Source organism: Narcine bancroftii, chromosome 6 (assembly GCF_036971445.1).
Source record: "Narcine bancroftii isolate sNarBan1 chromosome 6, sNarBan1.hap1, whole genome shotgun sequence".
Classification (NCBI taxonomy): domain Eukaryota; kingdom Metazoa; phylum Chordata; class Chondrichthyes; order Torpediniformes; family Narcinidae; genus Narcine; species Narcine bancroftii.
The window spans coordinates 170,209,736-170,236,369 of record NC_091474.1 but is presented as its reverse complement, the minus strand read 5'-3'; the positions used below and the strand labels follow the sequence as shown (position 1 = coordinate 170,236,369).

At 37.5% G+C, this 26,634-nt stretch overlaps 1 protein-coding gene across 3 annotated transcripts in view; it reads right to left on the bottom strand.

Moving 5' to 3' along the window:
- Positions 1-26,634, bottom strand: part of runx2a (RUNX family transcription factor 2a) — a 140,227-nt gene that overhangs the window by 35,564 nt on the left and 78,029 nt on the right. For 2 of the 3 annotated variants that reach the window (XM_069886696.1, XM_069886698.1), the window contains one exon: positions 12,131-17,411. The exons of the other annotated variant lie outside the window; for it this stretch is intronic. In XM_069886696.1, the coding sequence (XP_069742797.1) occupies positions 16,933-17,411 (479 nt within the window). In that variant the 3' untranslated portion in view covers positions 12,131-16,932. Of the gene's footprint in view, positions 1-12,130; positions 17,412-26,634 lie in introns of those variants that run through there. 3 annotated transcript variants of the gene reach the window in all.

Below are 26,634 nucleotides of genomic sequence, written 5' to 3'. Positions count from 1 at the left end.
ATCCCCAAGAGTGTTACCAAGTTTGCAGATGCTACAAAAGTAAGTGGCCTCATGAGCAATAGCAATGAGTCACAATACAGGAAAGAGGTGGAAAGTTTCATGATGTAACATATAACATAACATAACAATTACAGCACGGAAACAGGCCATTAGGCCCTTCTAGTCCGCACCGAACCAAACAACCCTTTCTAGTCCCACCTCCCTGCACAATGCCCATAACCCTCCATCTTCTTCTCATCCATATACCTGTCCAACCTTTTCTTAAATAATACATTTGACTCCGCCGCCACTATTTCTCCCGGAAGATGATTCCACACAGCTACCACTCTCTGAGTAAAGAAGTTCCCCCTCATGTTACCTCTAAACCTCTGCCCCTTAATTCTTAACTCATGTCCTCTTGTTTTAATCTTTCCTCCTCTTAACGGAAATAGTCTATCCACATCCATTCTGTCTATCCCTTTCATAATCTTAAATACTTCTATTAAATCCCCTCTCAACCTTCTACGCTCCAAAGAATAAAGACCCAATCTGTCCAATCTCTCCCCACGCTCCAGATGCTTAAACCCAGGCAACATTCTGGTAAACCTTCTCTGCACTCTCTCCACTCTGTTTATATCCTTCCTATAATTAGGGGACCAGAACTGCACACAGAACTCCAAATTAGGCCGCACCAACATCTTATACAATCTCAACATCACCTGGTGCGAGAGGAACAACCTGACTCTCATTGTGGACTTCAATAGATCCAGGAATGAGCACCTTCTATTACACATCAACAACTCTGTAGTAGAGAGAGTGGAGAGCACCAAGTTCCTTGGAGTCACTTAGCAAGTAACCTATTGTGGACACCAACATCTCATTTTTCAGGAAGATGCGACAGCAACTGCACTTCCTGAGAAGACTGAAACAGGCAAGGCTACTGACCATCATTAAGTCTATAGGAGCTCCATCAAGAGTGTCCTGGCTGGCTGCATCACAGTGTGATATGGATGCTGCAGAGAAATGGATCAGAGGTCAATACACGGGGCCAAAAGTGTAGCAGAGAGAATCACTGGAGTCTCCCTCCCCCCATCGACTTGATCTACCAGGATTGTTGACTGAAGAGGGCACACAAAATCATTGAGGCCCCCTTCCACCCTGCACACAGAATCTTTTAGCTGCTTCCATTGAGAAAGATGTACAGGAGGATCAGAGCCAGCACCACCAGGCTGAGGAACAGATTCTTCCCACAGGCAATGAAAATGCTGAATGATCAAAGGAACTGCTTACATTATTCATCCAAGGCATATTCATGAAACAATATTTATTTATTTATTTGTAAAGATGAAATACTTGTCCTGCATATGGATTTTTATGTCTGGTTGTGTGTCTGGATGTTTCCACCGAGGACTGGAGAACACTGTTCCGTCAGGTTGTACTTGTGCTTAGATGATTAATGTTGTGTTATAATTATTGGGGGGGGGGGTTAATTTGTGTAGTTTAATGATGTAGTATTCTAATTTTTATTATCTTATTTTTTATTATTTTTTTAAATGTAATTTTTATTTTATTCATGTCATAAAATTTTAAATAAAGTTAAAAAAAAGGTTGTACTTGTGCAATCAGGTGACAATAAACATAATTTGACTGATTTAAGGACCCTTACTGTTGTATTTTAATGATATTTTTCTCTCTGTATTGCAGTCAGTTTGTTTACATCATTTTATTTTTTACATGAATATATTGAGTACAGTTGTTTTTGCACTACCAATAAGTGGTAATTCAGGGGGTGCAACACCTGCTCCTACACCTCCTTACCACCATTTAGGGTCCTAAATGGCTCTTCCATGTGAGGCAAATAATCACATACACATCCTCCAACCTCGTCTACTGTATCCTGTGCTCTTAATGTGCTCTCCTCTATAATTGCAAGACCCTTATTCAATTCACCTCTGCTGACCAGCCACTTTAATTTTCTACTCTTCTCCAATCCAAATCTCTCAGTCTGTGGCTACTCACACTTTTCAATTAAGCTTAACACAAGCTCAAGGAACATCACCATCTCGCAACTTGGTTCAATCCCCTCTGATGATGCTCTCTCTTGACTGTGTGAGATTTCCTTGGGTGCTCTAGTTTTCTCCATGCCAAAGAGGATCGGTTGGTATTTAGTTCTCAGCTGCAAATTGGGCATGGATGGGTGGCAGGAGAATTGTGGGGTTGGGGGAAAAGGGTTGAAGAGCATGTGAGAGAAGACATGGGATTAATGTGGATGGGTGCCTGATGGTTGGTATGGAGGAAGAGGGCTGAAGAATCTCTTTCTGTTCTCAATGGAACTAAGACGGTCACTATGATTAATAAGTGTGTCAAATGCTTTGGGAGAACACATGGGAATGGGGTTGAGAGGAAAAATATATTAGCATGATTTATTTTTGGAGAGCACACTCAATGGGTTGAATGGCTTAATTCTGCTCCTTCGTCTTGAGTCACCTTAACTCTGAAGGACAATAATGGAGCTATGTATTGTAATAAAGTACAGAAAGAAAGGGAAAATAAAACCTAGCTCTATTTGTAATTTCAGATTATGCTCAAAACACTTTTATTTCTTCTATTATATTCTAATAATGAGAAGTATTAGACAAATGTTTACTCTGCATTGTGATAAACAAGTTAGCAAATTTCAAAAATAGCTGGTTCTCAGGAGCTGCAATGCAATGAAGAATAGCCAATCTGTTTTTTGGAGGCATGAATATTAGACAGGCCATCAGGGATGTCAATTATTCTTCTGCAATATAACCTCTTTGGATTTTTACAGCCAACATAGACAGCAGAATTAGCCTTGATTGTGCATCTGACAGAACATATCTCTGACAGACTCCTTCAGTAGTGCATTGGAGCAGAAGACTCATCTAATGTTCGAGTAGTGGGCCTTGAACACATGAACTTCTGATTCAAAGGCAAGAGACCCAGCAACTGAATCATGGAATGAGTGGGTTAATTTTGACTTCCAGACAGACTTTTGGGATGGTGGGAGAGAGTGCCTTCATGAACATATGGTTCGCCTGGGCACCTTCCTCGAGGAGATCCACAGTCAATTTGATTGGCAACCTCAGAGATTTACTCCGAGATAACAAAAGATTCAAGATTCTCAATTCCCTGCACAATTGGAAATAAGATACAAATAGAGTCTCATCTGATAAATTCTATAGAAGAATACAAACCCATCTCAACAAAGTGTTAGCCAAATCTAGAGCATTGCCTTGAAATAACTGAATTACTTCCTGCAAGTTACTCCCAACTATTCTTCTGGAGACTTTCTGTAAAGGAAGTGCTTTTTACTTCTGCTCTTTCTGAAAAATAGGGCAACCTGCTGATTCTGCATCTCTTAGTGGAACAGGGTGTTGTCCAATGTTCCAACTGCTCCTCATTTACAGCCAGTCCAGAAGCAATATCACTTGAAGTTGCCAAAGGCTATGAATGGGCAGATAATGTTCTTCATAGTTGATGCTCACCTATTGTATAATAATAATTATGCTGAACCTGGAAATTCAGGTCAATTTAATATCACATTTGTATCCATATACAAATTTACTTTGATGGCAAACCTAAAACGAAAGAGAACAAATTGTACATTGTATAGCAAACCCTAGCATAATTTCAGCAGGCAGAAGCAGAAAATCAAGCAGAGAGCTATTCTATTACCTGCTCACAGACCTTCCCTCATCTGGGACTTCTCCACCACAAATGGCTGAGCCTATAAAATACATAGGTATATGTAATCAAATGTCAACACATACGCCTCCCATTAACTGCACCTAAGCAATGACAGAAGAGAGGGAAACTGAAAATGCTCATCTTATTTGATGCAATTGATATCAAAGCATTCTACTGCTTCAGCTTTCTGAAAAGTATGGTCCTTTCAGCCATACCCCAAAGAGACTCTAGTGATGTTTCAGAGTCTCCCTGGGTACTGCTCAAACAACATTTTAAAAATTAATACTTTGTAGCAAAGTGTTCTTATACTAAGCTACTATAAACATTGGTGTACACATTATCAAGTTGATATCTACACAGGGAAGCCCAATGCAAGACTAACACCTCCAGGTATGCTTGCTGGGCTTATGTACATCACTGTTTCTGTCACATGGACAGGAAGTGATGTCATCAGCTCAGATTTAATAAAACCCTGTGTTGGATGCAGGTCAATTTCCTGTGTTTTCTGCAGCACATCTGCCATTTCAGGATCCATTTCCCCTGCTGGTAAGTGGGTTGCCACAGCTTTTTATTTCCTTTGAACACCTCCATTTATTTAAGATTCCTTTATTGTCATTGTAATACAGCAGGTGTAACATTATTCAAAATCTGCTTTGGTCTCCTGTAAGGCAGACAAATTCTCTATTAGCAAAAATTGCTGGGCACTTCTTGCTAATTAGCTGTAGGAGTATTGGAGATGGGAAATAAATTGTTGTTTTCTAAAATGAAGCTATGTGGTCATGTACAAGATGTTCAAGCAGAATTAACAACCTAAAAGCAGAAGCTGCCATATTCCTCATCTAAGATGTGAAGAGTTCAATACATGAAGGTTAAATTGGAGGAGCTCATCTCTCACAAGAACCTAGAAAATCTCCACAATGTTTGTGTGGATCAGTAAAGAACAGCTTATCATTTAACCAAACAGAAGAGGTGAATATACTCCAGAATTGTCAATATGTAGAGCCTAGCAAAAAAAAAGCTTTATCCCAGAATATCAGCAGAGAACAATACTAAATTTATGCCATATTTCAATGGAGCAGAAAATCTCATCTGAAATGTTTGTGGTCCATTGAAAAGTGGTGATAGTTGGCAACCTGCTTGCAATCTACAATTACAAAATTGTTGCAATTGGTTGAGTTTTGACATTGCACACATTTCTGCAGCAATTGCTATCTGTACATCCTCCTATATTAAATACATATTTGATTTCTGCATCTGTGTCACAAAAGGATTGTTGGCACTAAATCACTTTTTGTACTTGGATAATTGTGAACATTTAATAATTGTCTATTTTTGTGTATTTTTTGGCTTTTCAATTCAGTTATTTAATATGCAGTTGTTTTTCTTACAAAGTACCTGTTCAGATGAGGCAAACAAGAATTGTGGTGCATTATGTATATTGTAGAATATAAATGAAAATGAAAATAAACTCATTATCATTATCAGTGTCCAGTGGAAGTTCTGAGTTGTGCTAATCTGGTCAGGTGCTTTAAATCCAATGTATTCACACAACTTCTTCAATGAATTAGAGCTGAAAATATTATTCAATAAATCTGTTATTTTATTTTATTAATATTTACATGAAATTTAATTTTTAAAAATTTTTTCCTTAAATAATTTTAAATTTGTTAATCATCTGAAAACATTTTAACTTTTGACACGGTCAGATCTGAGATTTTTAAAAAGAGTGGAAAGGCATTTGTTTGGGACCCCTCTAAGAAGGGTGATGAGGCCTCCATGGGTGGGAAAAGTGGCTGTGGGATAAGCCAAGCGGAGAGAGCAAAGGGACAAGTGTGGTAAAATGCAAGTATAGGGATGCAACGTTGAGTACATGTACATTTCTTGACCTAGAAAGCACTGCGTCATTTTGTACTGAAGGGCTTATGAGAAAGCTTAATCTTGAAGGAAAAAAAAGTCAAGGATTCTATTGAAAACCATGGGACAAAAAAGGTAATTGAAATTAACATCGTTTCAGGGTTAGAAGTTGCTGGAATACATAGGGACGATTTTTGTGATCTTCCAAACATATGCACACAGAAGACTAAGCCTTTGCATAAAGGAAACATCCCACGTCAAAATGATGTGGATCAATGGTCATATTTGAGTAATTTGAGTCATAGACTGGAAGAGAGCTCTTAAATTGGTTTAAATTTACCAAAGACTCTGGAACTAATAAAAGTAATATTGAAGAGCATTAAAACTATGCTTGGATGGACAGTCATTGGACCATTAGAAAGAAGGAATGATATTGCTCAGAAGCAGTCAACAACAATTATCATATGATATCTGCTGTGAAACTCAATGAAGCATTAAAAGAACCATTCAAGACAAACTTTTCTGAACACCTTGATGACAACAAAAAAAACCTTCAAAAGAATACAAACAGTTCTTAGAAAATCTTATTGACAAAAATAAATCAGAGCGTCTAAACCAGTAAAGAAGGAATTGTTTATATCCAAAATAGATGAAAACAAATACTGCTGGTGATTTTTCCTGCGAAGCTAAATCTGCGGCAGGAATGAAATTAATGTCTGGGAACAAATCTGAAAGTAGCTTCTGTAGCCCAGATGCACCAGCAAACAAGATCAACAAAGAAATCTTGCAGCATGTTTTAAAACGGGCAAACACAGAAAATTGGGTTGATGGTGTAAAGGAGCATTTTATTGACAATATGGTGCAACTACCTTCAGAGTACAAAATGATGAGAAAGGATTTAGAAATATTAGATATCCATAAAACAGACCAAAAGGGTTTTACCTTTGCACTTGGAAACAAAACTGATTTTCAGAAAAATGGGAACAAATCTGATGATTCTTCTGTTTTGAAAGCAGCCAAGCGAGAAGATCAGAGAGCAGTTAACAGGAATGGAGAATTAACTGTAAATTGAATTCATAAAACCAAGGGAAGGAAAGAAAAACTCCTAAAGAAATGAATGCATTTATTGAAGAAAGGGATTTAGCATTATCAAGATGCAACAGTTGGAAGAGGAGGTACATCTTTGTTATTGTTTAATGACACAAGACAACTGACTATGGAAGACAATCAAGAATGTATCTTGAAGACCCAGTTAATAACCAACTAAAAAGAAAGGAATATTAAATTTCAGCAATGTAAGAAATAAGGTGAAAAAATTCAAACATCTTGAATATACTACAGAAGGGCTGAAAGCAGAAGTACTAATGCATCAAATAACCTTTTTACTCCAAGTCAAGTTACTAACTTCTCAGATGATAGTGGGAAAATTAGTTTCCCATTGAAAAAAGAGAGAGAGAGAACCTAATAAAAGACTTCAAGATAAATTGTCAGAAAATGAGACTGAATTGGAAGTTGCAAAATTGGATCCAGAATTACAGGAAATGACAATAGAAATCAGAGTGGATGTGAATGAGTTTGAGGAACCAATATTGTTTGAGTCTTACCAACTGCAGAAGAAAAAGAGAAAAAAGACCCATCTTGTGCCCTCAAGAAATTGTATACCTAGGAAAATAAGAATCATGTTCAAGTACTGGATAGGGCCAGGGCAAAATGGATTAAGACTAAAAAATGGCCAATTTTTACTCTCCCTCCAATTACCAAAATCTGTCTTTTACAAGTTGTAGAAAGTTTTAATGATTGACTTTCACTTTCTTTTGAATATTTACCCAAGTATTACTATGTTTAATTTTTTTTCTTTTGTAATGGTAATTATTATATTTAGATAAAATAATTAGGGCCTGGTATTGGAAGGGTTAAAATGACTTCCAAACATCTTCTTGCAAAAAAAGGCAACAAATATTGTTAATGAATTCCATTAGTATGTTGCCTAGAACAGCTAATTCCAAGGTTAATTGGCTTACATGTTTGAGGATAAACCGTTTTGAATTTGCTTTTGTACTGTATAGAACCAGAGCAAAATGAAAACTGTCCAGATAATTCTTTTTGACTGTTTCTTTGAACCTTTTGAATGTATTAACATTTTATTGTCCATTTTATTGTTTTCAATGTAATTTAATTGTTTTATCCAAGTTCTTGATGCAAAAATTCTAATAAACAGTGAAAAAACTCAATGCTACTTTAAAACAAACTTTAATGAATCAAAACAACATCATCTGATCTTGTCTGAGTGATTATAAAAGGAAGTAGTTGCAATAACTTCCTTGATGTTACCTTTCAAATATTATATCAAAGATATACAGTGTTATTAAGGGCATTAATGGATAGCTAAATGCTCACTTTAAGACTTGTATGACATTGTATGTATGAGAGAGGGTGCAGTGTGTGTTTTCTCGTTAATACTGGTTAGAGCATGGACATTGGGGTTATGTCGATCTCCTGCTCTACTGCCTTAGTGCAAATCTTGATTAAATGCAGGCCATGGTTTTCATCAGTGATTCTCACCAGAATTTATATCACTCCCGATGCAGATTACAAACAAGCACTTGATATGGTCAGTAAATGAGAGATGGCCTATCCCGATGCACTACAAATCAGGCCTGTCTCATGAAACCCTGCCCAACTTCCACCAGCACGTAACCTGCTGTACCAGAGATCCCAGCACACTCGATCACTGCTGCACCAAGATAAAGAAGGCTTACCGTCCTTTCCCGAGACTTCATTTTGGCAAGTTGGATCATCTGGCTGTGCTCCTTCTGCCTTCAAATATCAGTACCTAAAAAGAGAGGCTCTGGAGATCAGGAAAGCTTGAAGATGGTCATAGGAGGCTGAAGAACAGGACTTCCTCGAGTCAGCAGATTGGACAGTGTCCAAGGGCTATCACAGAATATATCAAAACAGCTGTGGATGATTGTGTCCCCACCAAATTGTTCAGGGTTTTCCCCAACTAGAAGCTTTGGATAAACAATGAAATCCAGATTACATAAATCTAAATCAGAAATCTCAGAAATGTGCTTTCGGTGTGGTATGGCGATTGGAACCTTTATTCGTTCAACCTGGCTGTGTGCAAAGGTGAGATCCTTCTGGGAGGACCTGGGAGACGTACTGAAAAAAATTACAAAGATGATTTTCCACAGGATCTAGAATTGTATCTTCTGGGAAACATTATGGACATGTGATTTTAAACTGTCTAAATACCAAATTCATTTTCTGAAGGGAGCCTTGTCGGTAGCCAGGAAATGTATAACGGTCACGTGAAATTCCGACTCCCAACTAAATATTACACGATGGAATACGGAAATGCAGTGTTGTATTCCCCTGGAAAAAATTACGTACAATTTGAGGAAGAAATGTGGCACATTCGTCAGGATGTGGCAACCTATCTGCAGCACATTGGTGTGCAGATGAAATTATACCCCTTTTAGATAAAGTGAATGCAACGACCATACCAGTAGTAGAATGCTCGAGATCAGTGAAGTGGGTAGTGACGCAGGCAACGTGCTCTTGTATTTTGTTCCTTATCCTTTTATTTTCCGTTTCTTTGGGTTCTTCTGAAGTTCCCTTAAAGGGTTTTGCCTTTTAATGATATTTTGTCTTTTGCATTTGTTTATATAATTTTTTCTTTTTTTGTATTAGGACACTGGAGGGAAGGGAGAGGGGTAGGGGATAAAATAGACTCTATGATATACTATTTGAAAAAAATTATTGTTTATTCAGATTTATGAGTCTTTGAAAATCAAAACTAAAATATTTTTTAAAAAACAATGAAATCTGGAACCTGTTGAGTGCCAGATCACGGGCATTTAAGTCTAGAGATTCAGATCACTAAAGAAGGTCTATGTAAAACCATCTCCTGGGTGAAATGGAGTTTCCAGACAAAAATGGAAACAACAAAGTACACCCGACAGCTGCGGCAGGCCCTAAATGACATAACCTGCTGCAAAACCAAATCTGGTGCAGTTGGAGATGGAAAAGCTTCACTCCTAGATGAGCTCAATGCCTTCTACGTCAGATTCGACAACAAGAACAAGAAAGAACCACCAGAAAGACACACCCCTATGTCCCCTGATGATCCTTTCTTGTCTGTATCTGAAAATAACATGTAGGCTGCCTTCAGAAGGATGAATTTGAGGGAAGTATCCAGCCCGGATGGAGTACCTGGCTGAGTATTAAAACTCTGTGCTGACCAATGTACCAATGTACTCACAGATACCTTCAACGTCTCACTTTGGCAGGGCGTGGTATCCACCAGTTTCAAACAGCCTTAAATCGTACTGGTCCCCAAGTAGTGTGTGCTAACCTGGCTAAATGGCACTCGTATTAACAGTAATGAAGTGTTTTGAAAGGCTGGTGTGTAAGCATATCAGCTCCTGTCAGAGCTGCAACATAGATGCGTTCCAATTCACCTGTCATAGCAAGGGGTCTATGGTGGATGCCATCTTACTGGCTCTACACAAAGCCCTGGAACCCTGGACAGCAAAGATGCATACATCAAAATGTACTTTATTGACTACAGTTCGGCATTTCACACCATCATCCCCTCAAAACTGATCAGCAAACTCCAAAATCTGGGACTCATCACCCCAATGTGTAATTTGTTCATGGATTTCCTCACCTCCAGACCACAATAAGTGAGGATTTATAAGAACATCTCTTCCACAATCTCCATCAGTACCAGAGCACCACAGGGCTGTGTTCTTAGTCCTCTGCTCTACTCACTTTACACCTATGACTGCATGGCTCAGTACGACAACAACACCATCTACAAATTCACTGATGATACCACAGTAGTGGGTTGTTTAAAAAGGAGTGATGAGTTAGCATATAGGAGGGAGATTGAAAACTTGGCTGAATAGTGACTCAATAACAACCTCACACTCAATGTTACCAAAACCAAAGAGCTGATTGTTGACTTCAGGAAAGGAAAGCCAGAGGTGTACAATAATGGGATCATTGGGGGATCAAAGGTGGAGATGGTGAGTAAATTTAAATTCTGGGAGTCACTAACCCGGAGGATTTTTTTCTGGACCGAACACACAAATGGCATTGTAAAGAAAGCACATTAGCACCTCAACTTCCTCAGTTTAGAGGTTTGGTATGACACCAGAAATACTGGCAAATTTTGACAGATGTGTGGTGGGAAGTGTGCTGACTGGATGCATCATGGTCTGATTTGGGAATACCAATACCCCTGAGTGTAAAGCCCTGCAAAAGGTAGTGGTCACAGCCCAGGACATCACAGGACAAACCTTCCCCACCATCGGGAATGCTGACATCAGAGAGCAGAAGCAATCATCATGGATTTATACCACCCAGCATATGTACTGCTCTCGCAGCTACCATCAGGAAAGAGGTGTAGGTGCCACAAGACTCACATGACCAGGTTCAGGAACAACTGGTACTCCTCCACCATCAGACTCTTCATCACAAACTCAATCAGGGACTTGTTTAAGGACTCTTACTTTTGCACTTTATTGTTTTTATGCCTCTCTGTATTACACAGTTTGTTTTGTTCAGGTTTTTTTTGCACTACCAATAAGTGGTAATTTGGCCTCACCCGCAGGAAAAAGAATCTCGGGGTTGTATGTAATGTCAAGTTATGTACTTTGACAATAAATGTGAAATTGAATGAAATCAAAAGCGTTAAGGTGTATTAACAGAAATAAAACTTGAATAAAAGTTAATGGAAGTGTTTGAAAGTAGAATATCTAGGCCTTGAATTTCCAAGGGCATGTGGTACATTTCTGAATAGGAATTGGGAAGCAATGTGGAAACGCCAGTTCCCTGCCTGCTGTTGGTGTAGAACTTTGTTTAAGGCAGAACTTCCTCTCCATTAAACAAGAACTATACTTTGTCACAGGAGGCATTGTTGGGGAAGGGGATTCTTTTGCTAGATTCCTCATTGCAGGGCTGCATTCACTGAGTGTTAGTTATAGGAAGTGTGTAGATTTTTTGTCAATTATATCCTGTGAAATGGCTTTTCAATGAATAAGGGCCCAAGGTACACATGGAATCTTGCCAGATAGATTAATTTACTGAATTTTGTTCCTACGCTGGTCCCTTTCGTATTCAGTAACGCAGCTTCTTGAACATATGGAGTCACGGAATCGTATAGCAAAGTGGCCCTCAGTTTGGATTTTGCCAAAATAGTTCCAAGCATAGAATACAACAACTAACTTGCAGATAAATAGTGAGAATTACTGCCTTTGGCAGCAAGGCAGCATTCAACAGCGTGTGGCATCGGAGTCTCAAATGAAATTGGAAAGCAAAATGCTGCATGTATTGAAAATCTGAATTAAAACATGTGCTGGAAATATTCAGTTGGTCAGTAAAAACAAATGAGACCTCTCTGGTGCTTGAAAATCATCTGTCATGGTGCTGGATTCTGCAGCCAAACTTTGCATCATATTTAAAGGGGTTGGTTGAGGTAAATCTAGAAGAATCATTACAAGCACGAATTCATGACTCCAAACCCACAGTCACATATCCTTTGCAGTATCTTCAAATGGTCAAAAATATTGATACAGAATTAATAGAAAATGCCATTTTATTGAAAATGAAATTCAAACTTAAATCAATTTTACAATCATGACAAAATGCCAGGCAAGGAATTTTGTGGTTTGGTGATACATAAATCATGACCTTAGCATTTTTCCCTTTTAAGATGTAGCAAAATGATTCATAATCAATCATGGCAATAGCGTGGAAAAACAATGCATTTGTACAGTATACTCAGTGCAAAGCAATTATCGAATAACAGCAATAAAAAGCATGTATTTATATAAAAAGTTTAAAAAAAAGCCGAAGTGCAAGTATACCATTTAAATCAAAACTGCGGAATGTTGACTTTTATATAAACAAAAATATGAACAACTTAAAATGTGTGCTTTTTTTTGCTCATGAAGTTCAACTATCTGTGGTAATTGCATAGAAAGCTCGGATTTCCATTTTGTTTCACATCCGAAAGTATAAGAATACAAAATATGAATTGTAAATGAGAGTATCTGGGATTGAAGATAACATTTCTAAATGAGAGATGGATGAGGCTCAATTATTTCAATAATTTTAATGGAAACTAACACTGGCTGCAATTTATAACCAAAGACTATTTGTGCCATCCATTCTTGTCAGATAAATTGCTGGTGTGTTTGCCAAATAGAAAATCTCAACGATTTTGATGCAGCTGATTGTAAAATACTGTGCTCAACAAGTATTTTGATTTACAACTAGAATTTGTGCTTCTACTTCCATTTCAACTTGTGTAACCAATACTGGTATCTAAAGGAAAACAGACTAATCTTTTCACCAACACAAAACTAGATGCACTTTAATCTGGTGTTTTGATTTGCCCTACTAGGTTTCCATTTTGTCTGATAAGTTCATTCCTACATTATATTTTTTCAATGAAACTGTAGGATATTGCATTGAGTAATAAAATTACTACTAATAATCATCTGAAGGAAAGTGGAAAGGTAACAACTGTAATATTCAGTGCTAATGCACTCCTCAACAATAAACTCAATCAGGATTCTTAATTTTGCATTTATTTTATATTTTTTTCCTTCTCTGTATTGCACAGTCAGTTTGTTTACATTTCTTTGTTTACACTTGTACGTGATGTATAGTCTTTTTTTTGCACTCCCAATAAGTGGTAATTCTGCCTCGCCCACAGGAAAAAGAATCTCAGGGCTGTACGTGATGTCATGTACTCTGATAATAAATCTGAAATCTAATGTGAAAGCTACTGGAGAATGACATTTGTTCAGTAAAGCAATCAATTTGTCATTTCTCAATTAAATTTTTGATTGTATCTGAATGTAATATTTCAAAATGTGAACATGTGCAATATTAGTTGTGATTGCATAATCCACCTATAATTATTTGAAGCTCCTTTTTTGCTGTTTATATAATATCCTGAATTATCTACTACCACCATGCAAAGAAGACAAGCACTTGGCAATCATATGAAGTCTTCTGTATCTTTAAATCATCTCAGGTATCACATAACCCCATGATAAACAGAGGGCATAGATTTAATGTGAGTGTCAGAAACATTAGAGCGTATATGATGAAAGATCTTTTTATCATTAATTATGAAAGTCTTGAAAGGATAGTGCAGGCAGAAACTCTCATCACGTTAAAAAGTACCTCTATGAACGTTTGATATACTGTAGCTTACATGACTCTTGACTGAGGCTGGAGAAGGGGATTAATCTAAATAGCTTTCTGGTTGGCTGTATAGCCTCCTTCTGTACATAACATTTCTCTATAGTTCATGTTAACTGTTGGTACCCTTTTTTATATAAAAAAACAAACCTATCAGAAATCCCCAAAAATGTTCATATCTGCAGTGAATCTGCTCCAAATGAAAAAAAAATGTATACATTTTGCAAGATGTCCAAAATGTATAGCAATTATTGCATTCACCTGGTGGATACTGGATCTAGTTGGATGTGCTTTTGACTGTACAAAATCTTAAATTTTGATCCAAAATTGCTGCCTGCAGCCCTACAAATATCACATCCTAACAAAGAATGTTCTTTTCTTTTAAAAAAAAATCACTTTATATAAAAAACACATACTTAAATTTTTGAAAATCCACCTTAGCAATAAAAATTACATTAAACAAATAAAGTACCTCTTTTTAAATAGGTAACAGCTTGCACTGGCAGTAAGATTTGATTAGTTCAACCTTGAGTTGTGTAACCTGACACCTGCTTTTTTAAAAAAAAATGTTGCTGAAAACTATCGAACTCATTACCTGTACAGATATATAAATGTAGACTGGTGGTTTGCTTCAAGCTACCACTTGCAATAAATAATATCAATAAAATTGTTCAGCTTTAATGTAAATAGAACCTTAGGTCCTCAAAGCATGCTTCACACAGGAAAATGGTACCGTTTGGGGAAAAAAAGCTTGCTATATCTAAATATTGAAAAATATTTGACATTTATTTAATACATAAAATAGTCTCAGAATAGAACTAAAGATTTGGGACTAAGGAAGCATTAGGATAAGATATTGCATTAATGTACCTCATGTATTTTGTGCTTTTTAAGTTACAAAGACTGAATACATATTTCCATGTATAAACTTTCTATGATTTATAGGCATGGCAATTTTAATAAATCAAGTATGTGGGTTACTTTAATATATGGTTGGTTTCTCCATAATCGTATCTCTTGTGTTTTAAAGAGATGAATCAATAAAAGTCCTGCTTTGGCATGATAAGAAAAAAGGCCTCAGAACATCCCTAAAAGCTTCATGGCCAATGAAGTACTTCTGAAATGAAGTCACTATTTGATTGCTGTTTAATTTCTAGTGGTACTTGAATACAATATAGCTTTGCTTAAACCTTTATTGCCAATAAATTTTAAGACAGTTGTAACTATAAGAGTCAAAAGGGACATTTAACTGTTAATTCCATTTCAGTAATGACCATGAATGGACTGTGTAAAATCTGGACCATGTCTCTGAAAAGTTGATTAACGGCCTCAATGATGGTCAGAGAACATTCTCTGTCAAAATAATTATGCAACAAATGACAAAATATTATCTGTTATTTCAACATTCCTGATTAATAGGGTTGCTATATATTTTCAATTGTATTCATGTGAAATGTTCTTGCAGTTTTTTCCCTGTTACTTGAGGCATGCATTTTCAAACTTAAAAATTCATGAACTGATGCCAATATACATATAATTGTATGTGAAGTAAAGTGTTTGATCATTGTTCCTTTGAAGGAATTTGGGATGAGCAACAAATCACCTTCACTAAAGGGGACAGTGTAAGAAAATAAACAGAAACAGTGTTTTCTGCTTTTACTTTGTTTTCTCTGTGGAAATGTTTGCTTAAAGTAAACAGTAACTCTAAAATCATGTCATGTTTTTATTTGGCTGCTAGCATTGAACAGTGAGCTGCAGTTTCAATTCCTTGATTAAAGGGCTTTTGAATTGTGATCCCATAAATACATTTAAGAGGTAATAAATTCATGGTATACCCCTAACTTCAACCCTTCTATAGATTCGTTATAAAATATCTACATAATGTTCTTGTTCTTATTGTGAAAAACAGTTCTGAGAATGTAATTGGGTATAGTACTGATATTCAATGACATTTGAGTATTCCATGACAAGATCCTCCAAGCATCAGCTCTGCAAGGAAATTTCATCCAATATATACAGTATTTTTAAATAAAATATTGTTGTTTGTTTCTCAACAACAATATATAAATGTATGCTAAATTAGTTTTAAGAAAACTTGACTAAAGTGAGTAGATGATGAAAAAATAATCAGTATTCCCAAAATTTACTAACATGGACTGCCAAGTATATTCCTATTTCCTTCATGCAACTGTCCTTACAAGTACACAAATATTAGTCGTTAAATAATTGGAGGATTCTAAATTTGCAATGGAATGCCATTTAATTAAAATAACCCTTCTGAATTTGAATATTATGATATTATTAATTATTGCCATTGTTTCTCGAGTACACAGACAACTACAGATACTAGAGTATAATGATGCCAAATTAGATATCATCATCTTATTGTCTGTATGCCATCATCAAGTAACCAATCAATGAGTAAACAGTATTCAAATGAAGCAACATAGTGGAATTAATTGTTCCAAACTAGATGAGATAATCCTTATTTGAAATGGAAAAACAATTTTGCTTTAAGTAGGTACAAAACCATTTCAATAGAAACTCCTCTTGAAATCTATAGTAAACATTCAATGAACAGAAACACTTGCATAAATGGTCATAAAACAGCTTTTTTTTTCTATTTACATTTATTTCTCAAGAGAAAAAGAAAAATTCTGCCCCTTTATGCATAGTTACGGCAAAATGCATACATGAACTTTTCTGCTCTAATTGTGAGCTAGTTTTTCTTGTAGATAATTTATATTTTTTAAAAATTCAAGTGGATAGCTGTATCTTCCAGGACTTTTCATTTTCAAGCTTAGAGTCCTTTCTTTTATTTTAGCCACTTAGTTTGCAACTTTCAACATTGCTTCAATAAATGCAATTTGCACTCTACCACTTCTTATATTTTGCGTCCATCTTTCTCAGATGTGGTGCAGAGTTTCTTTGTGTATTTGGTACTAAGTCAACCCAGTGGAGTGGAAGGGAAGGGGAGTGTGTGTTGGACTAAACTAGCCAAGGTTATGTGCATATGTTGAATTGTACAGAAATATCCTGAAATACTGTACTAATTCTTTCACTGAGCAGTCATTTCAAAAGATTTTTTCCAGTTTAAAAACTGTACTATAGGCACTGTTTAAATGATAGTTATTTTCCAAGCTGCTGTTCTGTATTCTGATAGAATCAATATGGTCTCCAAACAGACTCATCAATCCTTCCAGTGGAAGTCAACACTGTGGGAGAATTGCTATGGTTAGCATCAGCGTCTACACCCTCATTTTGGTTGGGCAGGTTTGGATTAAGAAGTGTATTGCCAGTTGATGCACTGGTACAAGGTGGAAGCATTCGAGAGGGTGAGCGTTCTCCCCCTGCTACCATGGAGAATTGATAGGATCCAGAAGAGGTACCATAATAGAGATAGGGTGCACTGCTGGTCTGGAAGTGTCCACCTTGGCTTGGGGATGAGCCAGGATAGGGTGGTGGCAGATAAGTATGATAGTGTGTGGCTGCAGACATTCCTAGAGACATGGCAGTTGTAACTGGAGTCGGAGTGTAGGTGAAGGTAGCTGGGTAGTGCATTCGAGGATTGGAGAAACGGCTTTCTGCGAGTGAAGAGAGCCCAAACTGCCGAGGGTCTGAGAAAGGACCAAGATCTGTTGCACCTGTAAAAGGAAAAACATATAAAAGAAATATATTATACCTTACAAAACATCTACATAGGCAGCACTACTTGTTGAGAAATATTTGCAAACCGTCCATATGTATTGTATTATTTGTACCTGCTGACACTGAGGAAAGGGTCTGTTACCATCCTGATTAAAAATTAGATTTAATATTTTAGTTTCAGTTATTTATATTTATGTAGTCCTGGAGTTACTTTCTGAACATTCTGCTTTGTCTTGTGTCTCTGAGAATAATGTACAATTTATTGTACTAGTGTTAATGTGGTGGTCATGGAATTTACTGGGCCAATGAGATTACCTTTCTCAGACGTTGATACTTTTTAAAAGTTTATGATTATGCTTCCACCTGTAAATATGAGGATTATCACTTGATAAACAAGTGATTAAATCAAATGTCCTAATCCCTCGTAACTGCATTGCTTGGACCGTCAGCAAAACATCTATCACAAAATAGCTGGTGTCCAGCAAGTAGGACTCAGAATGAATGTAATAATATGTTCACAATTAATATAATGTATTCCAAGGCACTAATCTCCAGACTATACAAAGTTCAAGTTTCAGATACACAATTTACGATGTCATCTGACCTTAATTTAATGTATTGGATTTATTATTTCCCCTATTGATATCTGGTGTTTTTAATATCTTTAATTTTATGCAATTCTTGTGCAAATATAGTAAATAGATCATTGTTATGAACTCGTGTGTAATAGAGCAGAGAAGGTTGTTTCATTATGTTTGATAATCCTTATTAATTTTAGCACAACTAATGCAAAGCTACTATCATTTCTCAAACCAATGTTGATGTTTGTTTTGCTTCGGATGATTAACATTTGTGGAACCAGTGGGAATACATAGTCTATCAAGCAGGCAAAAAATAAACCTAACTGAAATTATCTCACACAATATCTGGCAATTTTTGAGTATTGGCCATTAAGACTTAGATTCTTGTGCAATAACATGAAACTCAAAGGGAATATGTTTGATTAAATTTCAAGATTAAACTCTTTATGTAATGCTAATGTATCTTGCAAAAAAAACCCAAAAACTAATGTTTAAGAACATATCGTTTATTATTGTCAATTATTATTGCATCCTGCTAAAAAAAATCATCCATTTTCCCCTGCTAAATCTACCTCTGTGCCTTTTTGTAAATGCAAACTGTGTAAAAGACTTGCAGCCTTGTTTATTAAAATTGCAAGCTTATTTATTCTGAATCAATAAAATATAATTTAGAATTTCAGAGGTAATTGTTCTATTTCTGAATCTTTCTCTAATCAACCATGAGGAAACGTACAATGCAACTAGGAATATATAGAGAGCCATTGTCTGTTAACTCCATTAGAGTGGGATTTATAAATAACATATATTGGTTACTGAAGGTTTTTAATGGAAGTCTGCTTGCCCATATCTGAAGATAAACATGTTAGTGGGGTCTCCCTCCCCTCCCCCCATCGATTTGATTTATGGGGATCATTGTTTAAAGAGGGCTTGCAAAATTTGTGAGGACCCTACCAGCCAGCACATGGCATCTTCCAGTGACTCCCAAGTCAAGTTTATTGTCACCTGATTGCACAAGTCTTTCTTTCTTTCTTTGGCTTGGCTTCACAGACGAAGATTTATGGAGGGGTAATGTCCACGTCAGCTGCAGGCTCGTTTGTGGCTGACAAGTCCGATGCGGGACAGGCAGACACGGTTGCAGCGGTTGCAAGGGAGGCGCCAAGATGCACGGTTTGAGGCGATATCAGCCCACTGGCAGTGGTCAATGTGGCAGGCACCAAGAGATTTCTTTAGGCAGTCCTTGTACCTCTTCTTTGGTGCACCTCTGTCTCAGTGGCCAGTGGAGAGCTCGCCATATAACACGATCTTGGGAAGGCGATGGTCCTCCAATCTGGAGACGTAACCTACCCAGCGTAGTTGGATCTTCAGCAGCGTGGATTCGATGCTGTCGGCCTCTGCCATCTCGAGTACTTCGATGTTGGTGATGAAGTCGCTCCAATGAATGTTGAGGATGGAGCAGAGACAACGCTGGTGGAAGCGTTCTAGGAGCCGTAGGTGATGCCGGTAGAGGACCCATGTTTCGGAGCCGAACAGGAGTGTGGGTATGACAACGGCTCTGTATACGCTAATCTTTGTGAGTACAACCTGACGAAACCACATTCTCCAGTTCTCAGTCCAAATCATGCAGACACACAGAGACAAATAATACCTATCCAGGACAAGTATTTTATCTATACAAATAAATAGTTTTGTACAAATGAATCTTGGATGGTTAATGTGAGCAGTTCCTTTGGTCATTCAGCATTCCCTTTTCCCAATGGGAAGAAGCTGTTCCTCAGCCTGGTGGTGCTGGCTCTGATACTCTTGAATGTCTTCCCCAATGGGAGTAGCTGAAAGATACAGTGTGCAGGGTGGAAAGGATCCTCAGTGATTTTGCACACCCTCTTCAGACAACCATCCCAGTAGATCACATTGATGGCAAGGAGGGAGACTCCAATGACCCTCTCTGCCACTTTTATGGTCCTGTGGATTGACCTCCAATCTATTTTCTTGCAGCCATCGTACCACACTGTGATGAAGCTGGCCAGGACGTTCTTGATAGAGTTCCTATAAAAGGCTGATGTAATTGTGGCCGGTAGCCTTGCCCACTTCAAGGATCTTGGTGCTCTTCACCCTCTCTACTACAGAGTTGATGTGTAGTGGAGGGTGGTCGTTCCTGGTCCTCCTGAAGTTCACGACAATCTCCTTCATCTTGTCCACTTTGAGACTCAGATGGCTACTCTCGCACCATTTCACAAGATGTTCCACCTCTTCTCTGAGGTGCAACTCATTATTGCTGCTGATGAGGTCAACTCCATCAGGAAAGAGATATAGAAGTATTCGAGCCACAACCACTACACTGAAGAACAGCTTCTTCCCACGTGCATTGAGGCTGCTGAGTGACTATTAAAATAACTCCCTGTGACTACTATTTATTAATAATATGTATTTTAATACATGTACTGCATGTATATATCATTTGTCTGAATGTGTGTTTTGTCTATGTGTGCTTGCACTATTTTTCACAATGAACTGGAGAACACTGTTTCGTCGGGCTGCACTGGTTCAATCGGATGATAAAGAAACTTGAAAGAGAGTAAATATATAGCGTGTGCAATTCTCCAATTCTAGTTAAATACAGAAATTAGGTCACCATCTTAGAACAACTTTCAACTATTTTTTTTTCTAGATAGAGACTGGTTTCTTTTTATACTGCAGTTAATGTACAATATATGATTTGTTGAAACACATTCCTGGAGAGGTTTTAAAGGAAGTTTGCACATCTAACTGGATGAAATGCATTACTACCAACTCATTAGATTGTGCCTAAGCAACAGCAGATATCTTGGGTATGAAATGCAATTCTTTCTTCAGTATGTCTGGTATGCCCATTCTCAGCATTCTTTCACTTAGGGGGTATAGGGTGTGGCCAGCCATGCTGACTGACATCCCTCTTACATTCTGCTCTGTAACCAAACCTTCATTGAGGTTTGGTGCCAGCAGCCTAACTTGCATGCAATGAAGGGAGTCATTAAAATTGCTGAAATGAACTTCAATGTTACATTGCTTTAATAGGAGCAGGAATGTTATTAGGGGAGAAGAACTATGTTAACAATTCAAGTCAGACCTCCAGTCCTTCACCCCACAATTTACTCTGCTCTTTCTGACGTTTAATAGGACCTTTCTTCTCATGTTCTGTGCAACAAGAACCCACTTTAATATTTAGTAAGGCTGCATGAATGCTGAGGTTCCTCCACTGTTAACTCTAGAAGTAGTCCTATAAGAAAAGTGTTTAGCAGTTCATCAACCCCATTTTAACTTTCACACCCAATAGCTCCAAACATGCCAAAACTACCAACACTATAAATCGATTCTGGCTATTTCTTTCCTATACATAGCAAATAGAAAAAGTGAGAGCGATTACAACACTGAATCTTAGTCATGGTTTACATTCAAAGGATGATTTAACTTGGCCTGCTCAGTTTACACTGAATTATTTCTTTTTCTTCTTTGGCTTGGCTTCGGACGAAGATTTATGGAGGGGGTAAAAGTCCACGTCAGCTGCAGGCTCGATTGTGGCTGACAAGTCCGATGCAGGACAGGCAGACACGGTTGCAGCGGTTACAGGGGAAAATTGGTTGGTTGGGGTTGGGCCAAGATATATGATCAACGTTTCAGGTCTGAAACATTAATCATGTATCTTTGCTATGTTTGACCTGCTGAATTTCTCCAGCATTGTGTTTATACTGTATTCCGTTCTATTGCGCTTTGAATATACCTAATTTTCCTGGCAATTTCCATATTATTTTCAAAGAAGCCTTAACAGTAAACTCTAGTGTTCAGTCTCTCAGTCGGACAGTGCAGATTCGAAGCAAACTCTGTCAGAAAGAATGACGCTGGAATAGACCAAAAAGAACCAGTGAGATGGCAAATGCATAACTATGCTATTGTCAGTGCTTGTTTTTAAACTTTGAACTTCTGATTTAGGCAGGGAAACTGTCCTGGAATTCTTAACCTCCTTTTCCTAAAATTTCTACATGACAATGATGATTCCCCATATGACTGCTGCACCCCAATCATATGGCTTCACTCTGAAAATGGTGGGTCTTAAATGCCTATTTGTCTGCAGGGACACTAGAGCTAAACTGGATTTGACTCCCATATGCCCAATTGCAATTTCTTCCAATAGGAGCAACAAACTAATGATGAGGAACAGGGAAGCTAGCTAAACCTTTCCCCTTTGCGATCAATTTTCTTTTATCATAATGATTTAAATTTATCCCCATACTCCAAGTGGCTTTCATCCATCATCTCTGTGCTGTAAACTAAATGGATCCTGGTCCAGCACATCATCTTCATTACAACTCTTCCATTTTTTTTTCCAGAATGTTCCTACACCTCTCAATCCTCTGAAATTTCTCCTCTCAGAAAAGTACAGCACTGGTATGGTCATTTGGCCTAAATGCCTGCACTGAACATGATGCCAAGGTTGAAGTAAAACTCTGTTGCTTGCACATGATACATATCTCTCTATTTCCCACATAGTGTCTATGTAGGAGGCCTCTTGTATACCTCTATCATATCTGCTCCAACCACAACCCTGGCAGCCCAATCCAGGTACCTACCACTCTTGTGTAAATAAAACTTGCCCTGCAAATCTCCTTTGAACTATCCCTCCCTCACCTTAAACGCATCCCCTCCAGTGTGTAACATTTTTACCCTGCAAAAAATATTCTAATTTTATAGTCACCCCTCAATCCAGAGAAAACAATCCAATTTTGTCCAAACTCCCATACTTCATCCCCTCTAATCCTGGCAGCATCTTGGTAAATCCTTTTTTGTACCCTTTCCAAAGCCTCCACATTATTCCTATCATAGGGTGACCAGAGAGGCACATAATATTTCCAAGTGCAGCTTAACAAAAGCTTAATATAGTTGGAACATGACTTCCTTACTTTAATACTCAATGCTCCAACCAACGCAGCAAACTATACCATATGCTTTCTTTACCACCCTATCCACTTTGGCCATTTTAAAAGATCCATGAACCTCGGCCCCCAGATCATCTGACCATTATTCTCCTTAGATTTGACCTCCAAAAGTGCAGTAACCACTTGACCTGATTAAACACCACCTGCCATTTCTCTGCACATTTCTATTTTTAATCTGTATCCTTTTGTACTCTTTAATAGTCCTATAATTATCCTCAACTCCATCAATCTTGTACATGGGGAAGAGTAGATTTGAAAGCTCCGAACACAGCAACTGGTGGTGAGGATTTAATACCACGACTGTGAATGCATCAGCTGGGAGCAACAACCTCACCCCAGTCCTGTTGCTGGAAAATGCCTGCTGGCAAAGGCTCCAGCAACTCAGGTTCAATCCCAACCTTGGGCGACTGCCTGCATGGAGTTTGCATGCTCTGTGACCATGAGATTTGTCTGTGTGACCTGGCATCGACTGCAAACTTACTAACTGATCTACCTACTTTTTAAATCTGTCATTATACATAAATACATGCACATAAATACATGTATATAACCAGATATAAAATCAACCACAGGGGTCCCAACCCAATCCCTGTTGAATACCATTAGCCATGGGCCTGTGGCCAGAATGTCACCCCTCCACCACTATCCTTTTTTTTTCTATGGATTAGCCTATTTTAAATCCAAACTGTCAATTATTCATGGTTCCTCTTCATATGTACATTCTGAATCAGCTTACACTGCAGACTTGTAGACATTATCCACTGCTGTGTTGTCATCAACTACCTTTGCCACTTCCTCAGAGAAGTATTTGTAAGACATTGCCTGTCTCATACAAAGAAATAATGACTGTTCTTATTCTGCATTTTATCCCTAAATATCCTCTCCTGTAGCTTCCCTGTGACTGATGAGGTTTATCAGTCTAGAATTTCCTGAATTATCCTGATTTCTCTTCTTGAACAAAGGAACAAAATTGGCTATTTTTCAGTACTCCAGGACCTCGCCTGTTGCTAGTGAAGATATAAGGATATTTCGTCACTTGCCTCTCATTAATCTGGGATATATCTCATCAAGCCCCACTGATTTATCCACATTAATTCAAAAGACAGTACCACTTCTTTCTTGATCTTAAAATGCCATAATATATTAGCATTCTCCAATCTACACTCGTATCACTATCCTGCATGTCCCTCCCCTTGGTGAATACCAATGCAAAGCACTCATTGAGTACCTCACCCACCTCTTCTGACTCCAAGCATAAATTTGTTCCTTTGTCCTGAAGGGCTTCCCTAGTCATTCTCTTGTTTTTAATGTAAGTATAAAATACCTTGAGATTCTCTTTAATCCTGCTTGCCAAGGACATTTTATGGCTCCTTTTGGTCTTGCTAATGCCCCACTTGAGCTCTTTCCTGCAGTCCTTTCATTCCTCCAAGGTCTTATCTGATTTTAGATTCTACACTTTATAAAAGCCTTTTTGATTGGATGTATCTCCTCTATTGTCATCTAACATTATCTTACTCTGCCATCCCTCTCTTGTCTCCTTATTATAACCTGTCAGTCCTGGACTGGGATTAGCTTGTCTTTAAACAATCCTCATGTCAGTTGCCCAAAAACAGATGCTCACAATTAACTACCCCTAGCTTCTGACTAATACCATCTTAATTTGCTCTTTCCCAATTTAGTATTTTCTTATGATGCCCTGACTTATCCTAATTCATAACTATTTTGAAATTTAAGGAATTGTGATCACTATTCCCAAAATGCTCTCCCACTGAAACTCTGAACATGCTCAATTCTCAGAACGAGGTCCACAATGGTTTGACTATCTGCATGCAGAATGTAAAGTTCTGCCCATCTTAACCTTGGGGATCAAGGTTATCCAGTTAATATTGCAAAGATGAAAATTTCCCACTAGGACATAATCTGTCTACATATCAGTTTCTCTATCCCTTGGTGGCTATTGGAAGGCCTGTAATATAAATCTATCAAAGTAACTCTGGTATCAGCTTTCCTTAAGGTACCTTTGTCCTGGAATTTCTTCTGTAAACCTTAGCATCTATCTCTTTCTTGTTCAAGATTGTCCTTAAAACTTTTGGTTACTTGTTCCAAAATGTACCTTTTCATCAAAGTTTGTTTGATTTTTATGTGAGTCATCTTGGAACATTTCATTAGGTTGAAGATGTTTATATGAATAGAAACTTGTTAAGGTAATGTTTCTTTAAAGGGAACTAACTTTACACTGAGTAGAACTTGAAACTTTCTAGACTGGATTGCTCACTTAAAATTCAAAGGATGAATTAAAGAATACTTTAATCAGGATTTTTTTTATACCACAAAACAATTAGCAGACACAACAATATCTTTAAAAAAACATTTTGCAGTCATTTTAAAATTCTCTCTTCAAAGTCCAAAGGGGAAAATAAGCCATGTGTTTAAGAAGCCCACACAAGTTGTACCATAGAGTATTGTGACCAGTATATCACTGATCAGGAACTATTTCTCAGATATGTTCTCTGAAATGTTTCCAGTGAGTGCGAGTTGGGACCCCTTCAGAGGGAATAGAATGAATTCGAAAGGCATATGGAAACGTTTTCATTGAACTGTTTCCATGAAATTTTTAATGAGCTAAAGCCCTTAGATGTGGTTCAATTCCTTAAATTAGCAAAATAATAATGATAAATCCTCTTTCAATCTATATTCTGCTTTAAAAAAAATTAAAAAGCTCTAACTGCTTGTGGTTCAAATACAGAAAGACATTAAAATAAGTCTTCCTCCCCACCCCCCCCCCCCCCCCAATAGGAAAAGAGCTTTCTTCATGTTTCATTCCAAATCAATAGTCTTTCTCCCAGCCAGATTGTCTCCTTGAGGGACATATAGCAAATGTTCAGCTGAAAGCAGGTGAGAGAGTTCAAAACATAAGCATATAGCTGGTCAATTAAAATTGCTGCTATAAATTATTCATTTTGCCAAAACAAAGTAAAATGCCTCCACGGCACAGACAACATTATAGTGGGCCTTACAGTAATAGAATTACAAATGATTAGAGTTTAAAAAAAACAATGCAATTATAGATTGTTCTGTCTGCTATTCAATTTTAGTTGCACTTCTATTTTGGAGAACTGGAGAAAAAATGTTAACATAAAGGACAGGTGGCTGGTTTCCTGACAAATGATAAGAATGCTGCTCTGACTTGTAAATTCCCATACTTGTGTTTAGGCTTTAGTCAACATGTCATTACCACAGGTCAAGGGATGGGACAGATTTCTATAAGCTCGTTTTCTTTCCTTTCGGTTGATCAGGATTTATTGTCATGAACGAGTCATGAAATTCTGTGTTTGCAGCAGCGTTATAATGTAGACATTCATATTATAAACTCCTTACAATAAAATAAAAATCGTAGTGCATGAAAAGCAAGGCAGTGTCTTTGTTCAATATGTAGAATAAGACTAGCCCAGAAAGATGTATTTTAAAAAATGCCCACTTCACATCTGTCGGATCGCTTGGATATGCGACTGAGACTTAAATAGTAGAGAAAAGTGAAGGGATAATAAAATACACAGTATTCACCGACTGCTCTGGCAGAGCAAATTGTATCAGAAAAATATCCAATTTTGTTTGCAGAAAAAGTAGCCAAATTGCAGCTACATTTCCATGAGTTCTTATAAAAGAACTGG